The sequence below is a fragment of the Pogonomyrmex barbatus genome, unplaced genomic scaffold (assembly GCF_055798465.1).
Source record: "Pogonomyrmex barbatus isolate J1 unplaced genomic scaffold, ASM5579846v1 scaffold3, whole genome shotgun sequence".
In the NCBI taxonomy this organism is placed as follows: Eukaryota; Metazoa; Arthropoda; class Insecta; order Hymenoptera; family Formicidae; genus Pogonomyrmex; species Pogonomyrmex barbatus.
This window is the reverse complement of record NW_028297127.1, coordinates 10,642,008-10,663,222: the sequence shown is the minus strand read 5'-3', so window position 1 is coordinate 10,663,222 and position 21,215 is coordinate 10,642,008. Positions and strand designations below refer to the sequence as shown.

General features: G+C 35.6%; 1 protein-coding gene across 5 annotated transcripts in view; it reads left to right on the top strand.

The window, feature by feature from the left end:
• The window catches only part of vg (transcription factor vestigial), a 49,364-nt gene extending 28,867 nt beyond the window's left edge, over positions 1-20,497 (top strand). The window contains exons 2-6 of one of the 5 annotated variants that reach the window (XM_089079197.1): positions 2,581-3,031; positions 6,646-6,769; positions 7,969-8,195; positions 12,246-12,311; positions 19,435-20,497. In XM_089079197.1, the coding sequence (XP_088935323.1) occupies positions 2,581-3,031; positions 6,646-6,769; positions 7,969-8,195; positions 12,246-12,310 (867 nt within the window). In that variant the 3' untranslated portion in view covers position 12,311; positions 19,435-20,497. Of the gene's footprint in view, positions 1-2,580; positions 3,032-6,645; positions 6,770-7,968; positions 8,200-12,189; positions 12,312-19,434 lie in introns of those variants that run through there. The other 4 variants (XM_011642448.2, XM_089079196.1, XM_089079198.1 and 1 more) reach the window with 4 other exon arrangements.
• Positions 20,498-21,215: the final 718 nt, after the last annotated feature.

Sequence of the window (21,215 nt, the reverse complement as noted above, 5' to 3'; positions counted from 1 at the left end):
ATAGCATCTCTCGCGGGCGTAGTCGTTCTTCTTTTTCTTCCTCCTCTTCATCGTCTCCTCCGCCCTCGTCCCGCGCACTCTTCCGCGGACCGGCGCATACATCAGTGTCAGCTTATTTCCGTGCACTGCTGATGCATGCACGTAATTGGTTAGGCGGGATAGCAAACGAAACACTCGGTTCATCGTTCTTCACTGACGAGTAACCGGGAAAAACACGATTCGCAGTGATTTGTTGGACATCGACGCGCATTTTTGCTCTCGTAAAATCGAGGAATTAACTAAAAAGCGTCAATCCACATAAAACGTCGCTGTTGGACATTAACGTAAATTCATTCTTTATTAATCCAATGACTAATCAAAAATAAATTAACACGTGAGATTTTATAATCTACTTAACTATCCAAATTTAACTTGTTTTTCCCTTTCTTCATGTCTGTCCGATTTCAAGGGAATCAAAATATCACTTGTCTTTTAATCTGTAATAATTTTAAAATTTTCATTAAACTTTTACCAAAAAAAGCTCTCAGAGACCGAGTATGTTGTACGTGCCATCATCCTCATAGATGATGTTCGTTGCGGAAGAGTGCGTAACGACTGAAAGGGTTGAATTAGTGGGCCACTGCGATGTCGAATTCTGGCGCGCGGACAACGTGAAAGTCAATGGGCCGTTCGTCGCCGTTCCCGTCGTCGACATTCTCTTTATAGCGTGCGAGAAAACGCATAGCCCCGATGTCACGCGGAAAATCCGGGCTATCGCCGTTAAAACGCGCCGGTATTTACGCGCTCGTATTTCTCTTGTCGTCCCATCATCACGATCAGTGCGCCATGCGAGCAATGCGATCGTCGGCCACGCTTCTCCTCGGCTCGCACGATTTGCCGTTCGAGAATTTCGTCGATCGACGACAACGGAATTTTGACATTTTAAAAGATACAAAATAATTGAGAAAACTGTATGATGACAATTTAGAATATCGATCATGTAAATGTTACATAGAAAATACATTGTTATTATATTACTGTCGAAATTTGATATTTTCCCAGATGTAAATATTGAACAGTTCGGAAGTGTTAACAATTGAAATTAAAAGTTATAATTACAATTATTGAAAAAAATGTTTGAAGCGATTAAAAACTTTAAATTAAATTATGCAATTGTTGTGGTTTGTCATATACACGGATTTCAACGTCCGAAGAATAGAAAAAAGATTAGAGTTTTAAATCAAGACTATATATTCTCACATAAGCAAGAATATTATAATTTTTGTATAGAAGATTTTTAGTAGTTGAGCATAAGTTGAGCATAAGTAACACTTGCATCAAATTCGATCAAACCAAGATTAAAATTTTTAAGAAGATTTTAATATTCTTATTTATATATCAGAATATATGTCTCGATTTATGATTAGTGTTTTTTTTTGTGCGAAATTTGTAGGGATTTCTCGGCGCTTTTCTCCGCGTCTCTTCTTTAACTATTATTTATATGGTTGATTCGTCATTACGATCAATACGCTGATCATTCTCCATGCAAACTGTATATCAATCAACCAATTAAACCGGCAATCATTAACGATTGGTCAAGTGCTAAATGAATAACCGGTTAACTGGCATCGTTAACCTGTTAACCGATAAACAGTACGATCGCGTGCAACATTCGCATAAAAGCAATTATGATACTTTCCAACGAAAATCTCTCATAAGAGTTCATTCACTTCTAACCACTTACTTTTATTTCACTCTTGACATTAATTGTTGCATTTCACCAAAGAGATAGCTAACAACGCTATTTTATCGTGTGAAATCGAAGTTATTAATAGAAATCTAATTATTTAGAGAATCTAAATTCATAAACATCTTGAAATCTATAAAAGCAAATCTGTAAAAATTTAAAAATGAGATCATCAAATATCATCATGCATACATGTAACATACTTAATGGTATTCATAATTCGAAAACAAAAAGTCATTGCAATCTAAAGCATTTTGAATCGTTTTTGTCTCAAAAGTTGTTATATTAGCTAAAATTGGTAAAATTATATTGTCCAAAGTTATCAAAATTTTTTTACTAAATAGATAATAATACTTTTACATAAGATAATGATCCTAATTATTTAAAATGACTTTGATTTGTTTGGATAAATTTATTAATCCAACAAGCAAATTTTAAAGAAAAATTATTACACTTTTAATATTTTTACATACATTTTTATATTTATTTGTTTAATATTTAATTACTTTGTAAATGTTTCACATAATTTTAAAAAATTGTTCAAGAAAATAATATTTTCCTTTCTTTTCTTAAATATTAACAGTTTGTGAAAATAATTTTATACTACAATATATATAATCATAAATAAATTAATATAAAAGAATTGAAAGCAATAATATTTTATTAATATATTTTAACAATATGTATATATCCACGGAATGAAGACACGACCTATAAATTTGGAGATCATTATTCTATAAGATCAAGAAATTTAAATACACTTATGAGTGTTGTAATTTTTTTCAAAAACTCTACATAGCAGAATTCTAAGAATCGATGATGTTGCATGCGAGATTAATTGCTTCCTATTGCAGCTGAATGTTCACCAAAGGTCTCTGGAAGCAGCCGGTATCGAGCTTTGTGGCGCCGGCGGAAGCGTCCCTCAAGGTCAACCGAGTAGTGCGGGTTCCGTAGGGTCCGCTCCGAGTCCTGCGTCCCCAAGGCCAACGCCGCAACCACGACCGCCCCTCGCAACCACCACCTCGCAACCCTCGCGAACATTGGATGACGACAGATCGACAGACGGTGAGACGATTAATTGTCTCGGTTTACAGCAACATGTGTACCGTCGCGTGAACACCTCCGTATTAATACACCGGCTCGCAGGCGTGGGCGCTGGCACCACCACCGAGGACTCGGACGATGGCGAGAGCAGAGCGCAGTACGTTAACGCGAATTGCGTCGTGTTCACGCATTATCGAGGCGACGCGGCATCGGAAGTGGAGGAGCACTTTCAGAGGGCTCTCGCACACGATAAATTAAAGGGTGAGTCTTGCTATAGATGAACTTGTCCCTCTCTTTAATTTATTTAGAAAAAGATCGCTCGTTCAAAACAATGCGTGTTCAACGATTGTAAACACGTTTTGAATCTTAAATGCTATAGATTAAAATTGACGCTCACGAATTTTCGAGGTCCATCCTTTTTTCGATCTCGATGAAGTCAGGCGATGCCAAAACGTTTCTGAGGAGGGTAATAAAGTACGCCATTAGGCAGCGACAAGGCTAACAAGCCTTGTGACAATTGTAGCTCGCTCGTACTCTCGTGCCGAGACTTAAAACGCGGGCAGGGCAGAGCGGGCCAGTGGGGAGAAAAGAGCAAAGGGAACGTCCCGGCTGCGAGAGAGAATCAGTGACGGGGGTCGAGGGGGGAAGATTGTCAGCACGCGAGCGGGTTTGGCAAGCGATCGGCAAGCTCGTCTATATCGGTGTCGTTTAAGGCCACATTTATCCCGACCACGGTACGGCTGAGGATCAGTTCAGTAGCCTGCTTAGAATTCAAGACAACACGACCTAATTGTTACGCCTCGCCATTTCCCTCTCGCCCCTCTTTCCTCACTCTCTTCGATCTCTCTCTCTTCTGCTTGTACGTTAACTTCCTGCGACTCGTACGAATGGTAAATTAAGAGCTTCTGCTCTGTGGGAAAAGAGGGATGGCGAAGCGCTGAGGAAAGACATTGTGAGGGAAAGGAAGGCGGAAGGGGCGGGGAGGGGAGGAGGGGTTGGAGTATGGAGAGGCGACATCGCGAGAGACAGTTTTAGCCGCGGAATGCCGGGTAACGTACGTACAAGGGCCGAATGACTTTGAGCCTAAACGCGCATACTGCGAAAACAAAGAGGGGAAGAGGAGGAGGAAACTGTTAAGCGTAGAAAGTGAGATAGAGAGAAAAGATTACTCTTGGAATTAAAAAGGAATTCGAGTAATTGGCTTGAAAAAATACGTCGGGTTCCGGCTTGAAACAAACAGAAATTGTTTTGTTGCATAGAAGAATGGAGGGTTATTTTTGGCATTATTTGTGCGAATGAGAGGGTTGGTACATAATTCGTGATAATTCGTAATAAAACCTCTTGTAATTAAATAAAGATGATACAAAGATTTAATATGTATATTCTAGTAAAGTGCTTTTACAATTATAAATATTTTAATTTAAAATGGTAGAGTTTGAAATCTTTTGAAACATCATTTTTGATGAGTATCCTTATAGAGAAAATTAAATTTTATATATACAATAGTATATACAAAACGCTTATTGTGATATAGTTAACGGATATGGCAATATGGAGGATCATTAATAATTATGTCTTAATCATACATCATATTATTCTGAAAATATATTTCACTACTGATTTCGCTATTAAGAATGGTAGACACGGTTGCGAAAGCGGTATTGAGATTCGCGAGTCGTCGATTAAAATGTCGGCGTTTTCTGAAGTTCTAAGGAACACGCGGGTACTTATTGGCGAACCAGGCTTCGACAACCCTTTCTACCCGTTCCTTTCTCTCTCTCTCTCTCCCCTCCTCCTCCCCCCCGTTCTCCTCCACGTAGAGCGATACCCTTTCTCTCTTCGGTTGCGGCATCGGCAAAGAATAAAGCCGGCTGCAGACGGTCGACACTCTGTTTCTTTAATTGCGTTAATAAATAAAGGACAGTCGGCGAACCGAGACCGGCAGATACTAGACGGGAAAGGAGAGAGGGGCCGCAAACGGTCCCACGAGATTCCCATTTATATCCCGTTTCTCGAGGATTAAAGGATCATACTTGCGGTGACAATACATGATTTTTTAATTAGCTAACTAATTATGTATTATAAAAGTACATATGTTAAACTGTAATAACGAATAATTAAAAAAAGATATGTAAAGCTCTGTATATATATATATATATATATATATATATATATATATATATATATATATATATCTATATATATATATATATAGCTTTATTGAAATATCCTTTTTTTATTAATTCTTAATAAAACATATGACAGCGGGATATTTTTTATTTAATTTTCTTGTTCATATCACATATAATTATACTGTTAACGAATAAGCATATACATGTTGATCGAGATACTATCGTGATTGCCGCTTGTATATACATAATAGAAATTCATCAACTGATAAGCAAGAATCGATTTAATTTATAGCTCATTTGTAGATACTTCGAATTCACGCGATTAATTAATCGCACTGTGTTATTACCACGCTATTGGGAGTCGTAACTCCATGCGTTATGATCGTCCGTTATGTAAGACCTGATATTTCGACGTTGATTTACCGGTTTGGTCACCGTCATCATAAAACGTTGCTTTCGTGTCAAAATCTATATAATAAAAGATATTTGTTCGTCTGTCTATTTGTGACAAGTGTAATCCATAAAAATGCAGTGTCGCGACATCAAGTCGAAGAATTTCTTTAATAAAAAATTTATAATTCATTATTTTCTTAATGATAATTTAATAAATAGCACAATGAAATTTTTATTGTAATAAATCAATAATATATTATTGTATATTATGATCTATATAAATTATATTATGTTTACCATGATCATATATGACGTATTGAGATATTATTAATAACATAGTCATAATGCGATTATGACAACAATTTCGATCGATTTTCTCTGACGAAGCTTTATTAAAATATTCAGTATCGTTTCCCACGGATTTCGAAGGACTTCGCTAAACGAGCAGGCAGAATCCCACGGGATCAAATCGGCGGAAGGTAGAAGGGTACCGCTCAGTTGTTTTACAAGCGACCACTCCGAAGCCAGAAGCTTGTTGTGTATCCTCCCGCAATCCTCTCGCGCGGTCCTCGCTCACGTTGGATTCCTCTCTTCTTTTCTTCTTTTTCCTTCTTTTTTTTTTAATCCATCCCCGGCCAATCGGAACGTATACCCGAAGGTTGTGGACCAACGCGAGGTCGACCACGATTTATGCCCTCCAATTCCCTCCCCGCGCGCACGCGATTTCATCTTCGACTAAGTCGCTTCGATTATCTGCTAGGTGAGGCGTACCGGCTGCTAATTTACTCCACCGTTACAAACTACGATGATTTAGCCGGCCAATGTCGTTATTTATTTCCGTTAGTTAGAACGAGTGGTTTCTGGTGAAAGCGTGACCGCTTGGAACTTGTTTTCCGGGGGAGAGAACATCTTCCCTTAGGGGGAGACAGAAACAACGGATTATCGGTGGTATCCATCACTTGATATTCATCAAATGATTTAGTATCAACAGTATTCATGATTCTGCCTCTTTTAAAAATTGTCCTCTTTTTGGTAGCACATGACTCGTTTCTAAACGAGAACAATAAAGATGACGTGATATTTTAGTGAAAAATTTTTCGATCAAATCCCGAGAACGGAGAAACGCCAAAACGAACGCGCTCGAAAAGGGTTACGTAAACAATCGATAAAATCTTCCGATCACTCTTTTTCGAATATTCTAGCAGCAAAATAAGAGTTTCCTCGACAAAATAAAAAGAAATCTTTCTCTTTCTCTCTATTTTCTTTGAGAAATTTCTTAAAGGTGCACGTTTTCTCACGCGGACCATTAAAAGCACCGTTGCTGTAAAACTGTGTTCTTTTTTATTGCAGAAAATATCTCCCCCATGTCCATGAGGAACTTTCCCCCTTCCTTTTGGAATAGTCAGCATCCCAGTGATGTCTACGAGTACCCGACGGATCCGTGGCATCCGCATTACCCGCAGTACCATCACAGGTCAGTACTACCAATCGCTGTTGTTCTCTATTTTTTTCTATCTCTTCTCTCTTTCTCTCTCTCTCTCTCTGCCCTCCTCCTCTCTCTTCCTCTCTTTTTCCTTATCTATCTTTTCTCTGTTTTACATAAATGGCATAGCTTCCTTCCCCCCCCCCCCGTTCCTTAATAGGCATTCTTTACAATGTTGTGCGACGGAATATCGGCGCCATATCCATGTCTCATTGATTCTTGATGGCGCGCATCGAGTAATTGCGTGTAACTCCAGCATCTCGTCACACCGTACAGACATAAAGCCGAGACCACATGCTGGGAATTTTTCTAGTGAGCGCGCCATTAAATGCTACATAGCTCGTTAATTAGCAAGACGAGGATTTTCTAAACACGATCTTCAGACCATGCCGAATTAATCATTCGATAATTTCTCATAATTTCCTTTTTTTTTTCTTTCACACAATTGCATTGATCCGTATTCTCGTTCTACATTCTCAAAACATGATAACATTGAATGCCATCACTATGTAGACGTTCAGTATTGAATGAATATATCTTGACATTAAGGGGCAAATGCCATCGTTAAAATAAAACATGTGAAAAAAGAAGAAACGGCGCTTGACTTGAAAGAGTTACATGCTACATGTGGAAACGGGGTGGGAAGAATTAAAACGAGAGAGAAAAGAAGACAAGCAGTTGCCGATACCTTCCCTTCTCTTCCTGCGGCAACGGTGACAGATTTGTAATTTATGCAAGTGGCCGGATCAGTGCTAAAGATCTCGGCGTTACCTGCTCCCGATGGTTTTCAATATTTTTCACATGTCCACGCTCTCCGTTTTCGCTTTTAAAACGTCACTATCTCTCCGCGGCCTCTTTTCTCTTTTACTTTCCTCTTTACATTTTATCTTATCCCTTCAAGATTGGCATCGGGTACTGACTCAGGTACGTTTCATTTATCACGACACGCTAATCATATCGTAATCACGTTGGCATGCTGAGAAACGCGACGCTATTTTTACGTGTTAATTTGAATGCAATACGTCCGTACGTCTCTATGCGCCAAAACGCTACGTAATCAATAATTAATTTTACTCACTCGAAAAGTACACTACCTTTTATATCAAATTTTTTTATTCGCTCAGATCATTCTCTTTACATTTCTCACGTCGCGAATTTTCTCGCGCATTTTCTCTCCTTTTTTTTTTCAGGGCCGTGCACGAGTACCACCACCACAATATGGCAGCGGCGGCGAGTTACAGTGGTCTTCTGCTGGGTGGTGCACGCGGTCTCGGCCACCACACGTCTCACCACGCGGCACATCACGCACACGCCGCGGCGTCCTACAAGGAGTGGACGTCGGCGACGCCGTCGCAGTCTCTCGTCGACGCTTCCTCGGCGCCGCCCTATCCTCACGGCCACTACGCACCCCTCTCCGGTAAGTAAGTAGACTTTTCCATGTTTGGTTTCACCAACCGGCGAACGGACTGAGGGGTTAATTTTGTCCTAATAGTAATTCTCCTGGGGGAGAATTGCCAAATGCGCCACTTAAACTATTTTTGACTATATTTTCTGTTTTAATTTGTATTTAAAAAAAGCAGCACGATGTTTTAGACCCCTATTATTATATGTTTAACTTTTCATCAATAATAAATTAATTTATTATAAGCCTTTTTGTAACATGCTTCAAAAAGCATACTTATTGCTTTTTTAAACCCTAATGAAAAGATAAAAATAATGTTGGTTTGAATTTACTTTTGACATATTTTTATATCAGTTATTAAAATAAAAAACTTTGTGGTGATATAATTTAGGAAACTTGATAAAAATATTGATTTAATCTTTACAATAATCACAAATATGATAACGAATGTAAATTATTTTATAATATAAATCTTTTTTGTGAATATATATAATTTAAAATAAAATTGCGTGATTATACATTATTTTCAATTACATTACATAAATTGATGAAAAATTAACATTAATTGTACTTAATTTTTTAAAGTATTATTAGCACGTACAAAATAGGATAATCTATTAAATTTCTGTCTATATTATTTATTTTTTTTTATTCAATTTGTTATATTAAATGATTCTTATTTTGAGTAATAATACAAAATATTGATAAGATATGATTTAGCAATTCGGCAACTCTCTGTTATTTATTTACATGATTTATCCAGGGAGAAGAAACTATCAGTTTAAATAGCAGTTCACGTTCGTCGTTGGAGAAACTGTCGCGAGACTATCGCGTTTTCTTTTAGTATAGTAAAATACAAAATATCAGAAAAGTTTATAATTTTATAATGAAAAGAAGGAGTTTTGAATACTAAAATCTCAATGCGAATTTTATCGTACAGTAAAATTCTATCTTTATCAAATTAGTGAGCAAATGAAATATCATAATCTTTTCTTATCTCAGCTAAACATAATATTCTTCCTAAATATTTCTTTTATAATTCGTAGACATTGAAGGGCAGTAAAGTAATTAATAAAATTATTTAAGAAAAAGGCTTTAAGTACTTCTATTTTAGGTATCCTCGAATACCCTAATCTTGTTGTTAATTTATCACGCCGCCACAGTCCGCATTGCTTCATCTGATATATCCGCGTACGAATCGTCGGCATATTGATGGCGCATCAAAGATCCTGCCGTGTCTTGACTGTGTCGAGCGGCAGCAGGACGAGCTTTGCACGGCCAGCGGAATGGCGCGCAGGTAGCGCAAGAAAGATCGGTCGGTCCCTCAGATGCTCGCAATTAATAAGGGCTTAATGGGAGCCGCGATCCATACGGCGTCCTCCTTCGGCTCGGCGTTCACCCACCAAAATCGTCCGCAGGACAAAAAGCCGCGGACGCGTTCGCAAAACATCTCGCTCCTGCCGCCGCCAGAATCCCGTCGCTCGTATCTTCGTTCCTTGAACGCGCCGCTCCTCTGTCGGTGAATTATGCGAGGTAGAAAAATAGCGTTAAATTATGCGCAGAAAAATGGTATTTCCATCCATTTTGTGGTCTAGTTTTTCTTTTTATTTGCGAAAAAAAGTCGCTGAGGAATTTGTGGTTTTCTACGAAATACGGACTCAATACGTATTATTAAAATAAAGAGATTTACTTTGGCAGTTGTAAAATCTTTTCTGAATTACTTTTTATAATATTACAAGATAGATAATTTGAAAATGCGTTTAACTTATATGTAATTATATGATAATATTTATATTTTTATTTAAAATATACAATGTAATCATTTAATTTATCCGAATGTACTTTATTTTCTGTATATTTGAAAAAGGAGAATATTTATTCTAATTTCTTATTTTGTCGAATCAATCGAATAATTTATCTTCTGATAAAAGTGACAGAATTCGACGGCACATAACTATGTGCACCCTTCGGGATGCAGCTGCAGTAAGTCGTGAAAAACCACGCCTATCGTGATTACAGAGACCACTCCCATCTGTCTGCACCCCGATGCAACTTACACGCCTTCCGCTCACCTTGATGTAATCGCACAATTTCGCGTCTATGATCTTTGGAATTTTCTGTGATACTCGAAAAACGACGTGTTGGAATTCTTGTTATTTTTATTTTTATAACTTTGTTTCCACAGCTACGTTTTGTACTTTCAGAATAAAGCATATAAGCGTTTAATTTATATCGTTCGTTTGCTAATTTATTCTTTTTATATTTTTTATATTTTTTGATACTTTTTCCACTTTTTCAAATTTTGATATTTTTTTCGATTTCTTGATCTAATTTTACGCTCTTTGAACTTTATTTACAATACAAGTTGGAATTGCATGATATCTGTTTACCTCTACATAAATTCTTAGATCCTCTAAATCTCATCTAACTTCTACGACTGCCAAGATCCTAGGCTGTCTAAATTCCGTTTCCCTTGGACGAAAGGCATGGCTGCCAAGCACGGAAACAGTGACATCCATCTCGAGAAGGGAAAGGAAGTCTAGTATCGATTTTGTACCCTCACTTTGTTATACGCCAAGAATCGTGCCGCAAAATGAATCCCAACCCTCTACCATCCTTCTTATACTTCTCTCTCATTCGAGTGATGGAACATCTAATGGGATAAGAGTAAAAGTCATAAAGCTAATGTTATGTTTTTAAAAACAAAATATTATATATGCAGATGAAAAAAAAATTTAAGAAAAACGGTAGCAAAATTATTTTATAAACCAAGAGAATATTTTATCAAACTTTTTTTTATTATAGTATTAACACTTATAAATTAAATTCTAAGAACAGGTTTGATGTTTTAAAATTAATTTATAAATACATTATTAATTTATAAAATACAATAATTAGTAAATATATGACATTTATACAAAACAACAATTTATGAACATAATTAATGAAATATAAAATTTAGTGAAAAAACCAATGAATCATAATTAATTATTATTAATTTGTGAAAACAATCTTATGCATGTTAAAAACTTGACAGAAACTCATGATCAAGGAACTCGTGAAAGATAATAATAGAGGGTGAAACGAGCGCCGAGTTGAATCAGCGAGGGTGAATTGGTGCGCGCAAAGTCTTCGAAGCATCTTTAAATTTAAGTACCGCCATTACGGCGCTTTGCTCCGCAAACCGATTAGGTTCGCTGCCTGCGCGATGGCCGCCGCGCTCGGTAATTATATAATTGCACGAAATTAACTCGAATCGCATAAATTGGCTGCCGTTTACGCAGTGATTAAGAGAAATAAATCGCAATTACCGGATGACGCGTCCGTATCTTAACATGGCGATGTCTTCGCACATGTGCATCATACTGCTTTTATTTTGCGGCTGCCGTTGCTATTTCTCATGAGAAGCCGTCATGTGAATTTCATCATTCGACGATATCAATATCGCTAAGCAAATTATTTTGATTAATTAAAGTTGTTTAATCTTGAAAACTTAAATTGATTTTTGAAAAATATGAACCATTGCATATTCAATTATTAAACTTTAATAACTCAATTTTTTTCATAATCACACAACATTTTAAATAATTCAATTTATAATAAATAATGTTTTGCATTAAATTTATATAAATTTGAAAAAAATATACCTAGAAGATATGCGACGAACGGCAAGATCTAAACGTTACATGTATGGAATTTAAAATGCACTTGGGGTGCATGAGATAATAACGTGTTAAACCAACTTCGAGTCTGGGAAAATACCACTAATTGACTTCCAGAGAATAGATAAATTTGATATAACAAGAGCAATTATTTATTTCCTCACGTGTACAATCTGATTTTTTAATTTTATTTTAAATAAATTAATTTTCTCTAAAAGTCTTAATCGTCTTTTGAATAAGAATAGTGTTCAACATGATACTGATTGGCTTCAGAACATGCGATAGAAATGAATTATTTATTCGCAACATAGACACGCGTACGATTTTAATCTGTGGTCTGGTTTTAGATAAACAAGCTCAACATTCTTACCGTTCTGATAAATGAACTGTGTTCGGAATGCAGCGAACCCGAGGCAGGATCTAAAGATGCTATGGTTTAAACCATTTAGCAAAGATACCAGACTCTAAGGTATGCAAGTTCAAAGAATATCATGGATTTAATATTTATCAAACCAGAGACTGTATAATCTGAATTCAGGCAATTTAAGGTGATTTTATTAAGACACAAAAATTACGTTTTAATCTACAAAAATTTAACATACAGGATTTAAAATAAACATCAATTGAAGTGAAAATAACATAAGACTTAAGAGACAAAATTAAGAAAGCAAAAAAATTTAGAATCTGTAAAAAGTTCAGAGTCCAATTAATCTAGAATCCGGAAAACTCTGAAGGTCCAACCAATTTAGATAAGATAATAAATTTCTTTTCGGGTCTAGGATCTATTCTTCATATCCTAGACATTCTCGCGTGGCGTAATCCGTCGGTGCTCCCGTACGCTTTCTGGCACGCGCCTCGAAAATGGCGTCGTACAGTGACGTCACGTAATTCACCGTTGCACGAGAAGAAGGGAAAAGAGAGCCTCGGGCCAGCCGGGGATGGCCAGTCATCCTCGATTGGTCAGCCCGCGAACGGAGGGAGTGGTCGAGCGGGCTGCTGGTTATATCGATCTCTCGAATTCTGCTGCTTCGCTACGAACGAAGCGAACCAGACGAGTCGCCGCATTGGCGAACATACGAGATTCATCCTCTTCATCCTTCCAGCCGTCTTTTATACTTTTCAATCCTTCGGTCTCAAATCTCGAGATTCTTAATATTTTAATATAATATTTAATATAATATTTAATATTATTTTTTATATTTTATACACTTTTATATGAAAGATATATGATGACGTAAGATGAGATTTTTAATTTCATTAAAATTATTATTTTCTACATATTTCTAGATGTTGAAGTCAGAATCAAGAAATGTAAAAATATATTTTTATAAGTGTCAAGTTTAAATAACCTGTACAGTTTTCTGGATTAGGCTTTTCTTTGATCTTCTTACGTTTCCGGTTACATCGAATGTAAAACGAAGATGATCACCTTTCCGCCTGCGACTGCTTGAAGAGCGTACTCGACGTTCAGAAACAAGGGCATCGAGATTAAATTAAATCGAACACCCTCGCTCTGCAAAAAGTGAGAACTCGACCCTTGCTATCCCTTCACCGGCGAGGGATGCGCGCAAGGGACGAGCATTGTGATGACCCTTATCAATGGGGGGAAGGGTCAGACCCCTTACCGTCTGGAATCCAATATACTTGAACTCGTTGTAAGCCTGGTCGACCGGCGCCCCTCTTGAACTCGTATGCATCGATGAGCGACTATTAATTACAAATTAAACCTTCCAAATCTCCGAATCCCCGACGTGTGTCGGACGCAATATTGCACACGTCGAAACAGCTTTTCCCTTCCCTCGAATATTCTCATGAAACGGAGGTTCCCCACGAAGTTTATTACTCGTATGGTAAAGACAAAAGATTGGTTCGCTAGATCTTCAGCTTACAATAATAAGCACATATCATATTATTTATATAAGAACATATCATATTATTTTATTTTATATAAGATCAAACATGATTACTATATAAGAAAAAAGATTTATGTAAGGATATTACCTATCAAATTTTTAAGGAGACACTATCCGTATTTTATGAGAGAAGAGATAAACAGAGATTTAATGATGATTATACTTAAAAATTAAGTGTAATTAAAATTGATATCTTCAAAGATATATTCGAGTGTCAAAATTTCACCCCAGGAATTAGACAGCCCTAATACGTATCTTATCGCAAACACCGGAGGGTGATTCCGAGGTAATATGGCAAACATCGGGTAATATTGTCCGGATTATTCGACACACCATTTACCAAGCTGTCCCTTGCCACGCCATTTTCTCCCGAGTTGTATCGGTTTCGCATGTACGGGGGAAAATGCATATGTACGCGGGTCGCATAAATCGTCCTAGCCGGTGACACTTATGGCGCATTACTCGGCATTTGTGGTGTGTCGCAGGGTATATTGAATTAGGATGTCCTCCCATGAGGATTACACGTCGCCGTTTCTATTCAGGATTTCCGTGTAAAGGATTAACGACGTCGCAAGGATTACTACGTGTCATTTTGACCATTTTGATTATCGCATTTCTTGATAAGATTCCATTGTCAATAATAATAATTGTGAGGAAGATTTATGATCTTAAAAGAAATTTGATTATTTAGAACAGAATTGTAATATTAATTTATTTATTTTTTTTATTTCTATTCAATTATTTTATTAATAGTAATGACTACGCTAATTATATAGATGTTCTAATACTAGGATAAGATAATAGATGTTAAAACATTAATTTATATTCTCTAGTACGATTGACTTTTACATAAATTTCAATAAAAGAATCACGTTTCGTGAGGAAGTTGCGTGCCGCGTTTATCATCCATTTTTAAAAAAGGCATGTTAAGTCAATACTCGAATATATCGAAATTATTGTTGTCGATTTTCCATTATGTCGATTAGTTCTCTCTGCACTTCATAAGCGGCTGTCATTGCGGAAATCATTCTATAATTGTGTTATATTTATAATATCATTAAAAAGTTTCTGAATATATGTACATATACATAGTATATGCATATATAACTTTCATGTATTTATCAATTTCATGTATATACGGATTTAGATATTTAATCCTGGTAAAAAGGAAGAGAAGAAATAGGTAAATAAAAAACACATAAGAAACGTATGTTCTTATTACATAAATATAAGATATGAGCACTTTTTTATAATCTTTGTTTTTATTTTTTTGTGAGAAAGATATAACTAATAAATATCTTAAGATTAAACCAGGGTTAAATATATATTCCAAAGTGTTTAAGCCTATCTATTTTGGGGCAACGAATCTGTAAAGATCCAATTGCAATACTTTTATAAATCTAAATATATAAAAATAATCTAAGGCAAGTTTCACAGATCATTTGTAACCTCATTAAAAAAATTATGTCACTCACCGATCTGATGCGCAACAGCGGAGTGAATCTGTCTCGTAGCTACGATGATTCTATAATACAGAAACAGAACATTCAAATTATAGCAGCGCTCTAAATGATAGATATTTTAAAAAGTAATTTTTACGCATATCGAATCTACATATTTGTCTTTCAATTAGATATTCATTAAAATAATAAAATAATTTTCAAAAAAAGATTTTTATATAAAGGCGTATAAAACTTTAAACTATTTTTCTGTCCCAAACTATAAGTTTTAAATTATCGAAATTTAAATAAATAATTCAAATAAATGTGAAACTAATTTTATGTTGAGAAAAAATATATATTTATCCCAAGGTTGCTCCGTCGGTGCCCGATGCCTTTCTTGGGCTTCTTCCTCCCCTCAAGATGTCGGATCGTCGGATGTCCTCGCAGCATAGGACACTCGCGAAAAACACTCGCGAATTATTATAATCGCACGACTGGACTAATTTTAAATAAAAGTCTTTTAGTCCGATCACTTGTACGGCACTCCGCGACAGCAAACGCGCGACATGACGAACTGGCTGCAGTTCATTCATTCTCTTGAAAATCGGCAGAAAAATGACGAATCGTTAAAAAAACGATTAAAAAAACTGAGCCACATAAGAGCCATTGAACGACTCGTGACTATGCTGTGTTACTACATTATTAATAACAGTAATATTACTTAATGTTAATATTAATGTTACTAATAACGATGCAACGGTACTGTTAGCTTCTTCGTCTTTGGGATTCCGTTGGAGAATCCCTCGGAATACTGAGCCTCTCTGCCACGTCAAGGCCGTACCCATTGGAGGGGTTATCGTTTATAAAAATTCTTAAATTTAAAGAAATAAATTACGTTAAATATGTATATACTTTGTTAGAGATTCGTCATTTCGATATGCTTACAAGTCGTTAATCACGCATGTTAAGAAGCATTTACATTCATAAAATACAACATATAATTTAGTATTATTTAGCATTGAAGAAATGCGAAGAAATACGAAACAATGCGTATTGCGATCCACCCCTACAAACGCCGGTGATATAATGGAGCGCTCATAAACACGTGATGTACCAGCCGCGGCACATAAATTCAACTAAACAGCAATAGCTACGTCTGGCTACGACGAAATTCAACACATATTACAAATCAAATTTAATTTTTACGAAGCGTTACAGTATCTTTCGATAATGAAACATTAGATAATATAATCATTATATTTAACTTTCTAAATCTCCATTATCATACATTTGTTCTTTCATTTAGAGTGCATTTGTTTGGACGCTCATGTGCTATAAGCATTGTTTTATTTTCCTTTGACGTATATGAATGATAAAAATAAAATGATGTTTATAGTGCATGAGCGTCTAAAACGAACACATTCTTAATAAACTTACAATTTATACATATATATATATATATATATCCATTTTAAGAGAATTTATATTGAAGATATTCGATATTAGATCATTAAAGAAAACCCCTCGGAGTACGCAACCCTTCCATCATGTTAAGATAATACCCGTATCGTTTACAAAAATAAATTATCACTATGCTTCAAAAGATAAGCGTTGATCAATGAGTCAGTTCCTCCACTTGGAATATTCAAATGAAACAAGTCGTCTTTTGATACGTATCCGACAAACTCATAACTGCGCGAGCAACGTTTATTATAACATGCATCGTAAGACGCATCGATGATCTGAACGTCATCTAGAATTCGTCTTCGCGACTTCGTTTCGAAAAGAAAATGTGAAGATACGCGGAGCGATACGTAATGCTACCCGCCCGCACGAGCGTCGGTGGTTGAATGATAACGCGCTGTGTTCGCGTATACAATACCTGTCGATTGTAAACAAAATACCAAGGCCGCGTACTATTGTATCGTTATCTCAAACATAACGGTTTCAACGTTTATAACAAAATTATATGTATATAAGGTATACATCTTTTCATTGGGCTTTGCACACAGGAGGAACAGGAATAAATATTAAATTTTGAAAATGAAAATTTGGAGTAACGTTAGTTAAGATTAGTAATTATGTGAGATTTTAGTGGCAAGATTATATAATATGTGATGTAAATATTTTATATACAAATATATAATATTAAAAAATAAATGGCGCGCGCGAAGCGCGCGTTTTGTACTGTTATAGTATTCTTAAGAAATATAAGGTAAGATTTTGTTTCCGTTTGAAACCTCAAACGCACACAAATCAGTGAATACGAAGTTACGGACGGACGGACCTGTTATGAATGTTCCAACATTCAATATCGCGATATCAAAGAGCATTGCGAGATCCCGCGCAAAGGAATTCTCTTTAATCCTACCGACAAAGAATAAGTGAGGCATACAAACTCCAAGGAAACCGGCGAAACAAAACGTTCTCTTGGAAATTGCCAAGAATTTCACTGTTACGCACGTCTTACTAAAATTTCAATCGCAGAAAATAACAATCTAAATAAATTAAGTCAAGGCCACGATAATCTATAATTTAAGCAGAGAAAGCATGTATTTTCTCCTTTTATACAAAATTTTAGACAAAATTAATTAGTCACATTTAATTTGTATATTATAATCAGTCGCATATAAGCATTAATTCTTTTTAATAGCTAAATTAAGATATACTATATAAAGTAGTCCGTTTCACGCATGGCACGCGCGCGCATGTGGATATAAAATGAAAAATAAACAATCAATTTGACTATTACCAAATTTACTGCTAAAAGCGTTACATACATATTTCCAACATTATTTTAATTAGCAAATTTTTTATGCAAGATATTTATATTATATATTTTAATTTAAAATAAATATTTGTGTTACACGAATGTGATCAGTAGATGATTTATAGTGTTCAATAATGTGTAAATAATTTATAATAATTTTTTTCAATAGCAGATTACTTATGAAATCTGCAAAAAGAGATATATCATTTCTAATAATTCGTCATACACGTCAGCGTGATGATCGATCTGTCGCGATAATTTTCGGAGACTGTTTTCCTTCCTATCCACCGATGCCTTCCTTGATCATTTTCCAGCTCGGTGATTCTCTCGATCAAATAATACTTCGCGTTCCACGCGTTGCCGACGATCACTTACACGAACGAATCCTTTGTGTTTCACCCGCGTATATGCGTGCGCCAATATGGCGACGTATCACAGGTCGCACGTTGCTGACTTTGAAGCAGGTAGATACGTCCACGTGCCGACACGTGCCGACACATCGACGGATACAAACTCAATCCCCCCATATCACGTGCTGGCAATTCACGATGTCGAAACGTCGATCTGTTGCACGATAATAAAACGGGGCGGCTCGCTTAATCTGATAAAAAAATATTAAAGGAAAAATTAAAAAGAAAATATTTTTAAGTATCTTTTAAATATTATACACCGATTTAATTCCACCATGTGTTTTATATATTTCATATTTTTATTATTTGCTGTTTTATTTATACTTTCTAAATAATTATTAGATTGTACATGTAAGAATTCGATCGGTTTTAGTATTTTATTATGAATAGTATTTTATGCAAGGTATGATATTTTACATGAAATAATGTTTATACTATGAAACTACTCGATGATTGAACCTCGCGTCTTCTTACAACATTTAAGAATACTATCGGCGACGATGATCTGCCGATTCACTCTTCGGTGTATATCGAGATAAGAGATAAATTCGGCCAGGAACATAAGATCTTAACTGGTCGGTCTCGTGACATCAAGCCCCCCCCCCCCCATCTGTCCATTCGTTCGTCCGTCCATTGGTTTGTGTGTCCATGTTGCTCAGCGGGTGCCATCACCAGTTCTGCACCCTCGCATCCGTCATATAACGTTGTCTCTTCTTTTATTACCACCGATAAATAATTTCAAGCAAAGACAAGAGACATCTTTCAGATCGGAAAGCAGTTTAAAACAGCTGATCACTTGTATAATGTTTAAGGATCTCTTATTGGAGTGCCAGGAGCCTTTGCATAAGATTGATGCCTTACTTGATATGAATGTTGCTTTCAGACAACTGTAAAACTAGCAGCTGCTTCAAAATCTACGAGATATAGAACTAAAAAATAAAGAAATGTAGCATACAACAGAATTTAAGTCGTAAATATTGTACGAAAAGAATGAATATATTGATAGATTGATGGTGAATTATATTCAACAGCATCTCTTTCTTGTTCCGTGTTGCAGGACTCGAGTCTCAAGTTCAGGATTCCAAGGACCTCTATTGGTTCTAGGACCGAGCGTTGGAGATCGGCAGGAGTCATGCGGTTTCCTTAAATTCAGAGGACGACTGAAGGACTGACATTAATAAGAAAATTTAATAATACGATCTAACGATGCGGATCGTGAAGACGCGAATGCAACCGGAACGAGGATTTTGTTAAGCGAAAATGACGATCGAGTGTGCTCGTCGTTGTCATGTACATAGTGTTACCTACATCTTTTAAGAATCTACTATTAGCGTAAAATAGATAGTATTAGATGAAAACTTGCGCGCACTATATTATCTTTATAGTGACTGCTAGCGTCGAGGAGAAAGATTGGCCATAAGAATGCGACCGAGACTTTGGCTGGTACAGTAGCGTAGTGCGATCTAGACCTAAATCGAGGCACACCTAAATTTTCCAAATAATTAATATGTGTCTTCGAGTTTATTATTTAAATAAAAAAATAAGTCTCAATTTATGAACGTATTGTTTCACTAAAACGCAATGTCTAAATGATAACAATCTAAATGATTCGAAAGTCTAATAAGAATAAAATTGAATTTGAAGAGCTTGACCTTTTATATGCAAATTAAGATCGCTACTCGGAATGTAAAAATAATTATTTGGCAAATTTAGCTGCCGATTTAAGTAAAGTATTTATTGACCAATGATCTTGCCATATATATATATATATATAAATATATTATTATTAATTATTATTACTATTATTATTATTATTATTATTATTATTATTATTATTAATGTATCATAAACAATGAGCGCCGCAAATATTCTGAAATCTCCCCGAGTTAGCGAATTAAAATAGTTATTATCCGACGAATCAACTATATTATTCTTTGCCTCCTGGCTGCACCCCTGGCATATCTTATCTCTCTTCATCTCTCTCAAATCTTTTCCACCTGCTACTTCACCGTTTAGTATCTGTCCGGTATAATCACAATCATATTGCCTACATTAAGCACATCGTATCCATCTCATGTTATCGCCTGTCTAATTGTTAAATAAATAATTCTCATATCACATTATTTGCTTCTTCTATTTACCATCGATCTTATTTTTTCTTTAATCAAAATCAACGTTTCTTTAAATCTTTTATGATTTTTGGATTTTTTTTTTACATTTTTAATTTTCTTGACTTCTGAAAGCAATTATTTCTGTGAATTAATATAATATTGCATAAATGAAAGTAATGTTTATTATTTTTCTAGCTAACGATTTGTTAATTTATAAATTTATTTTTTTAATTTTATTTTATGGTTATTATTAGCTTTATTTGATTAGTTCCTAAAAGCGGTTTTTACTGTATAAAACAGGATTTTACACTTCCGCGGTTCGTTACGCTCATGCGGGTTAATTACACGCCGTTAAATTTAGTGGTGCTTTAGAAGAGAAAGTTAATCGAGCACGTAATAAGAACAGAATGTTCAATCTACTCTTTCTGCCTAACTGCAGATTTCCATCTTGTCTTTTGAAAGACGCAGGTAAGCAAAGTGTTGTGTAAATTGTAACATTAAATATTAAAGTTTCGACATTAAGATTCAGTCATTAGTTCTCTTTTATCCATATTTGCTCCATATGCTTTTTATGGAGAGATAAATTTTCGATTAACAGAAAGTACGCAAAGAGACACTTTGTCTGCCCTTTGTCTGTTTTACAAGAAAACTTGATGTTCTGCATGCAACGTAATAACTTACGAGAGTATTAATTTTAAGCTCGTAACACGTGGACTTGCGCATTTGT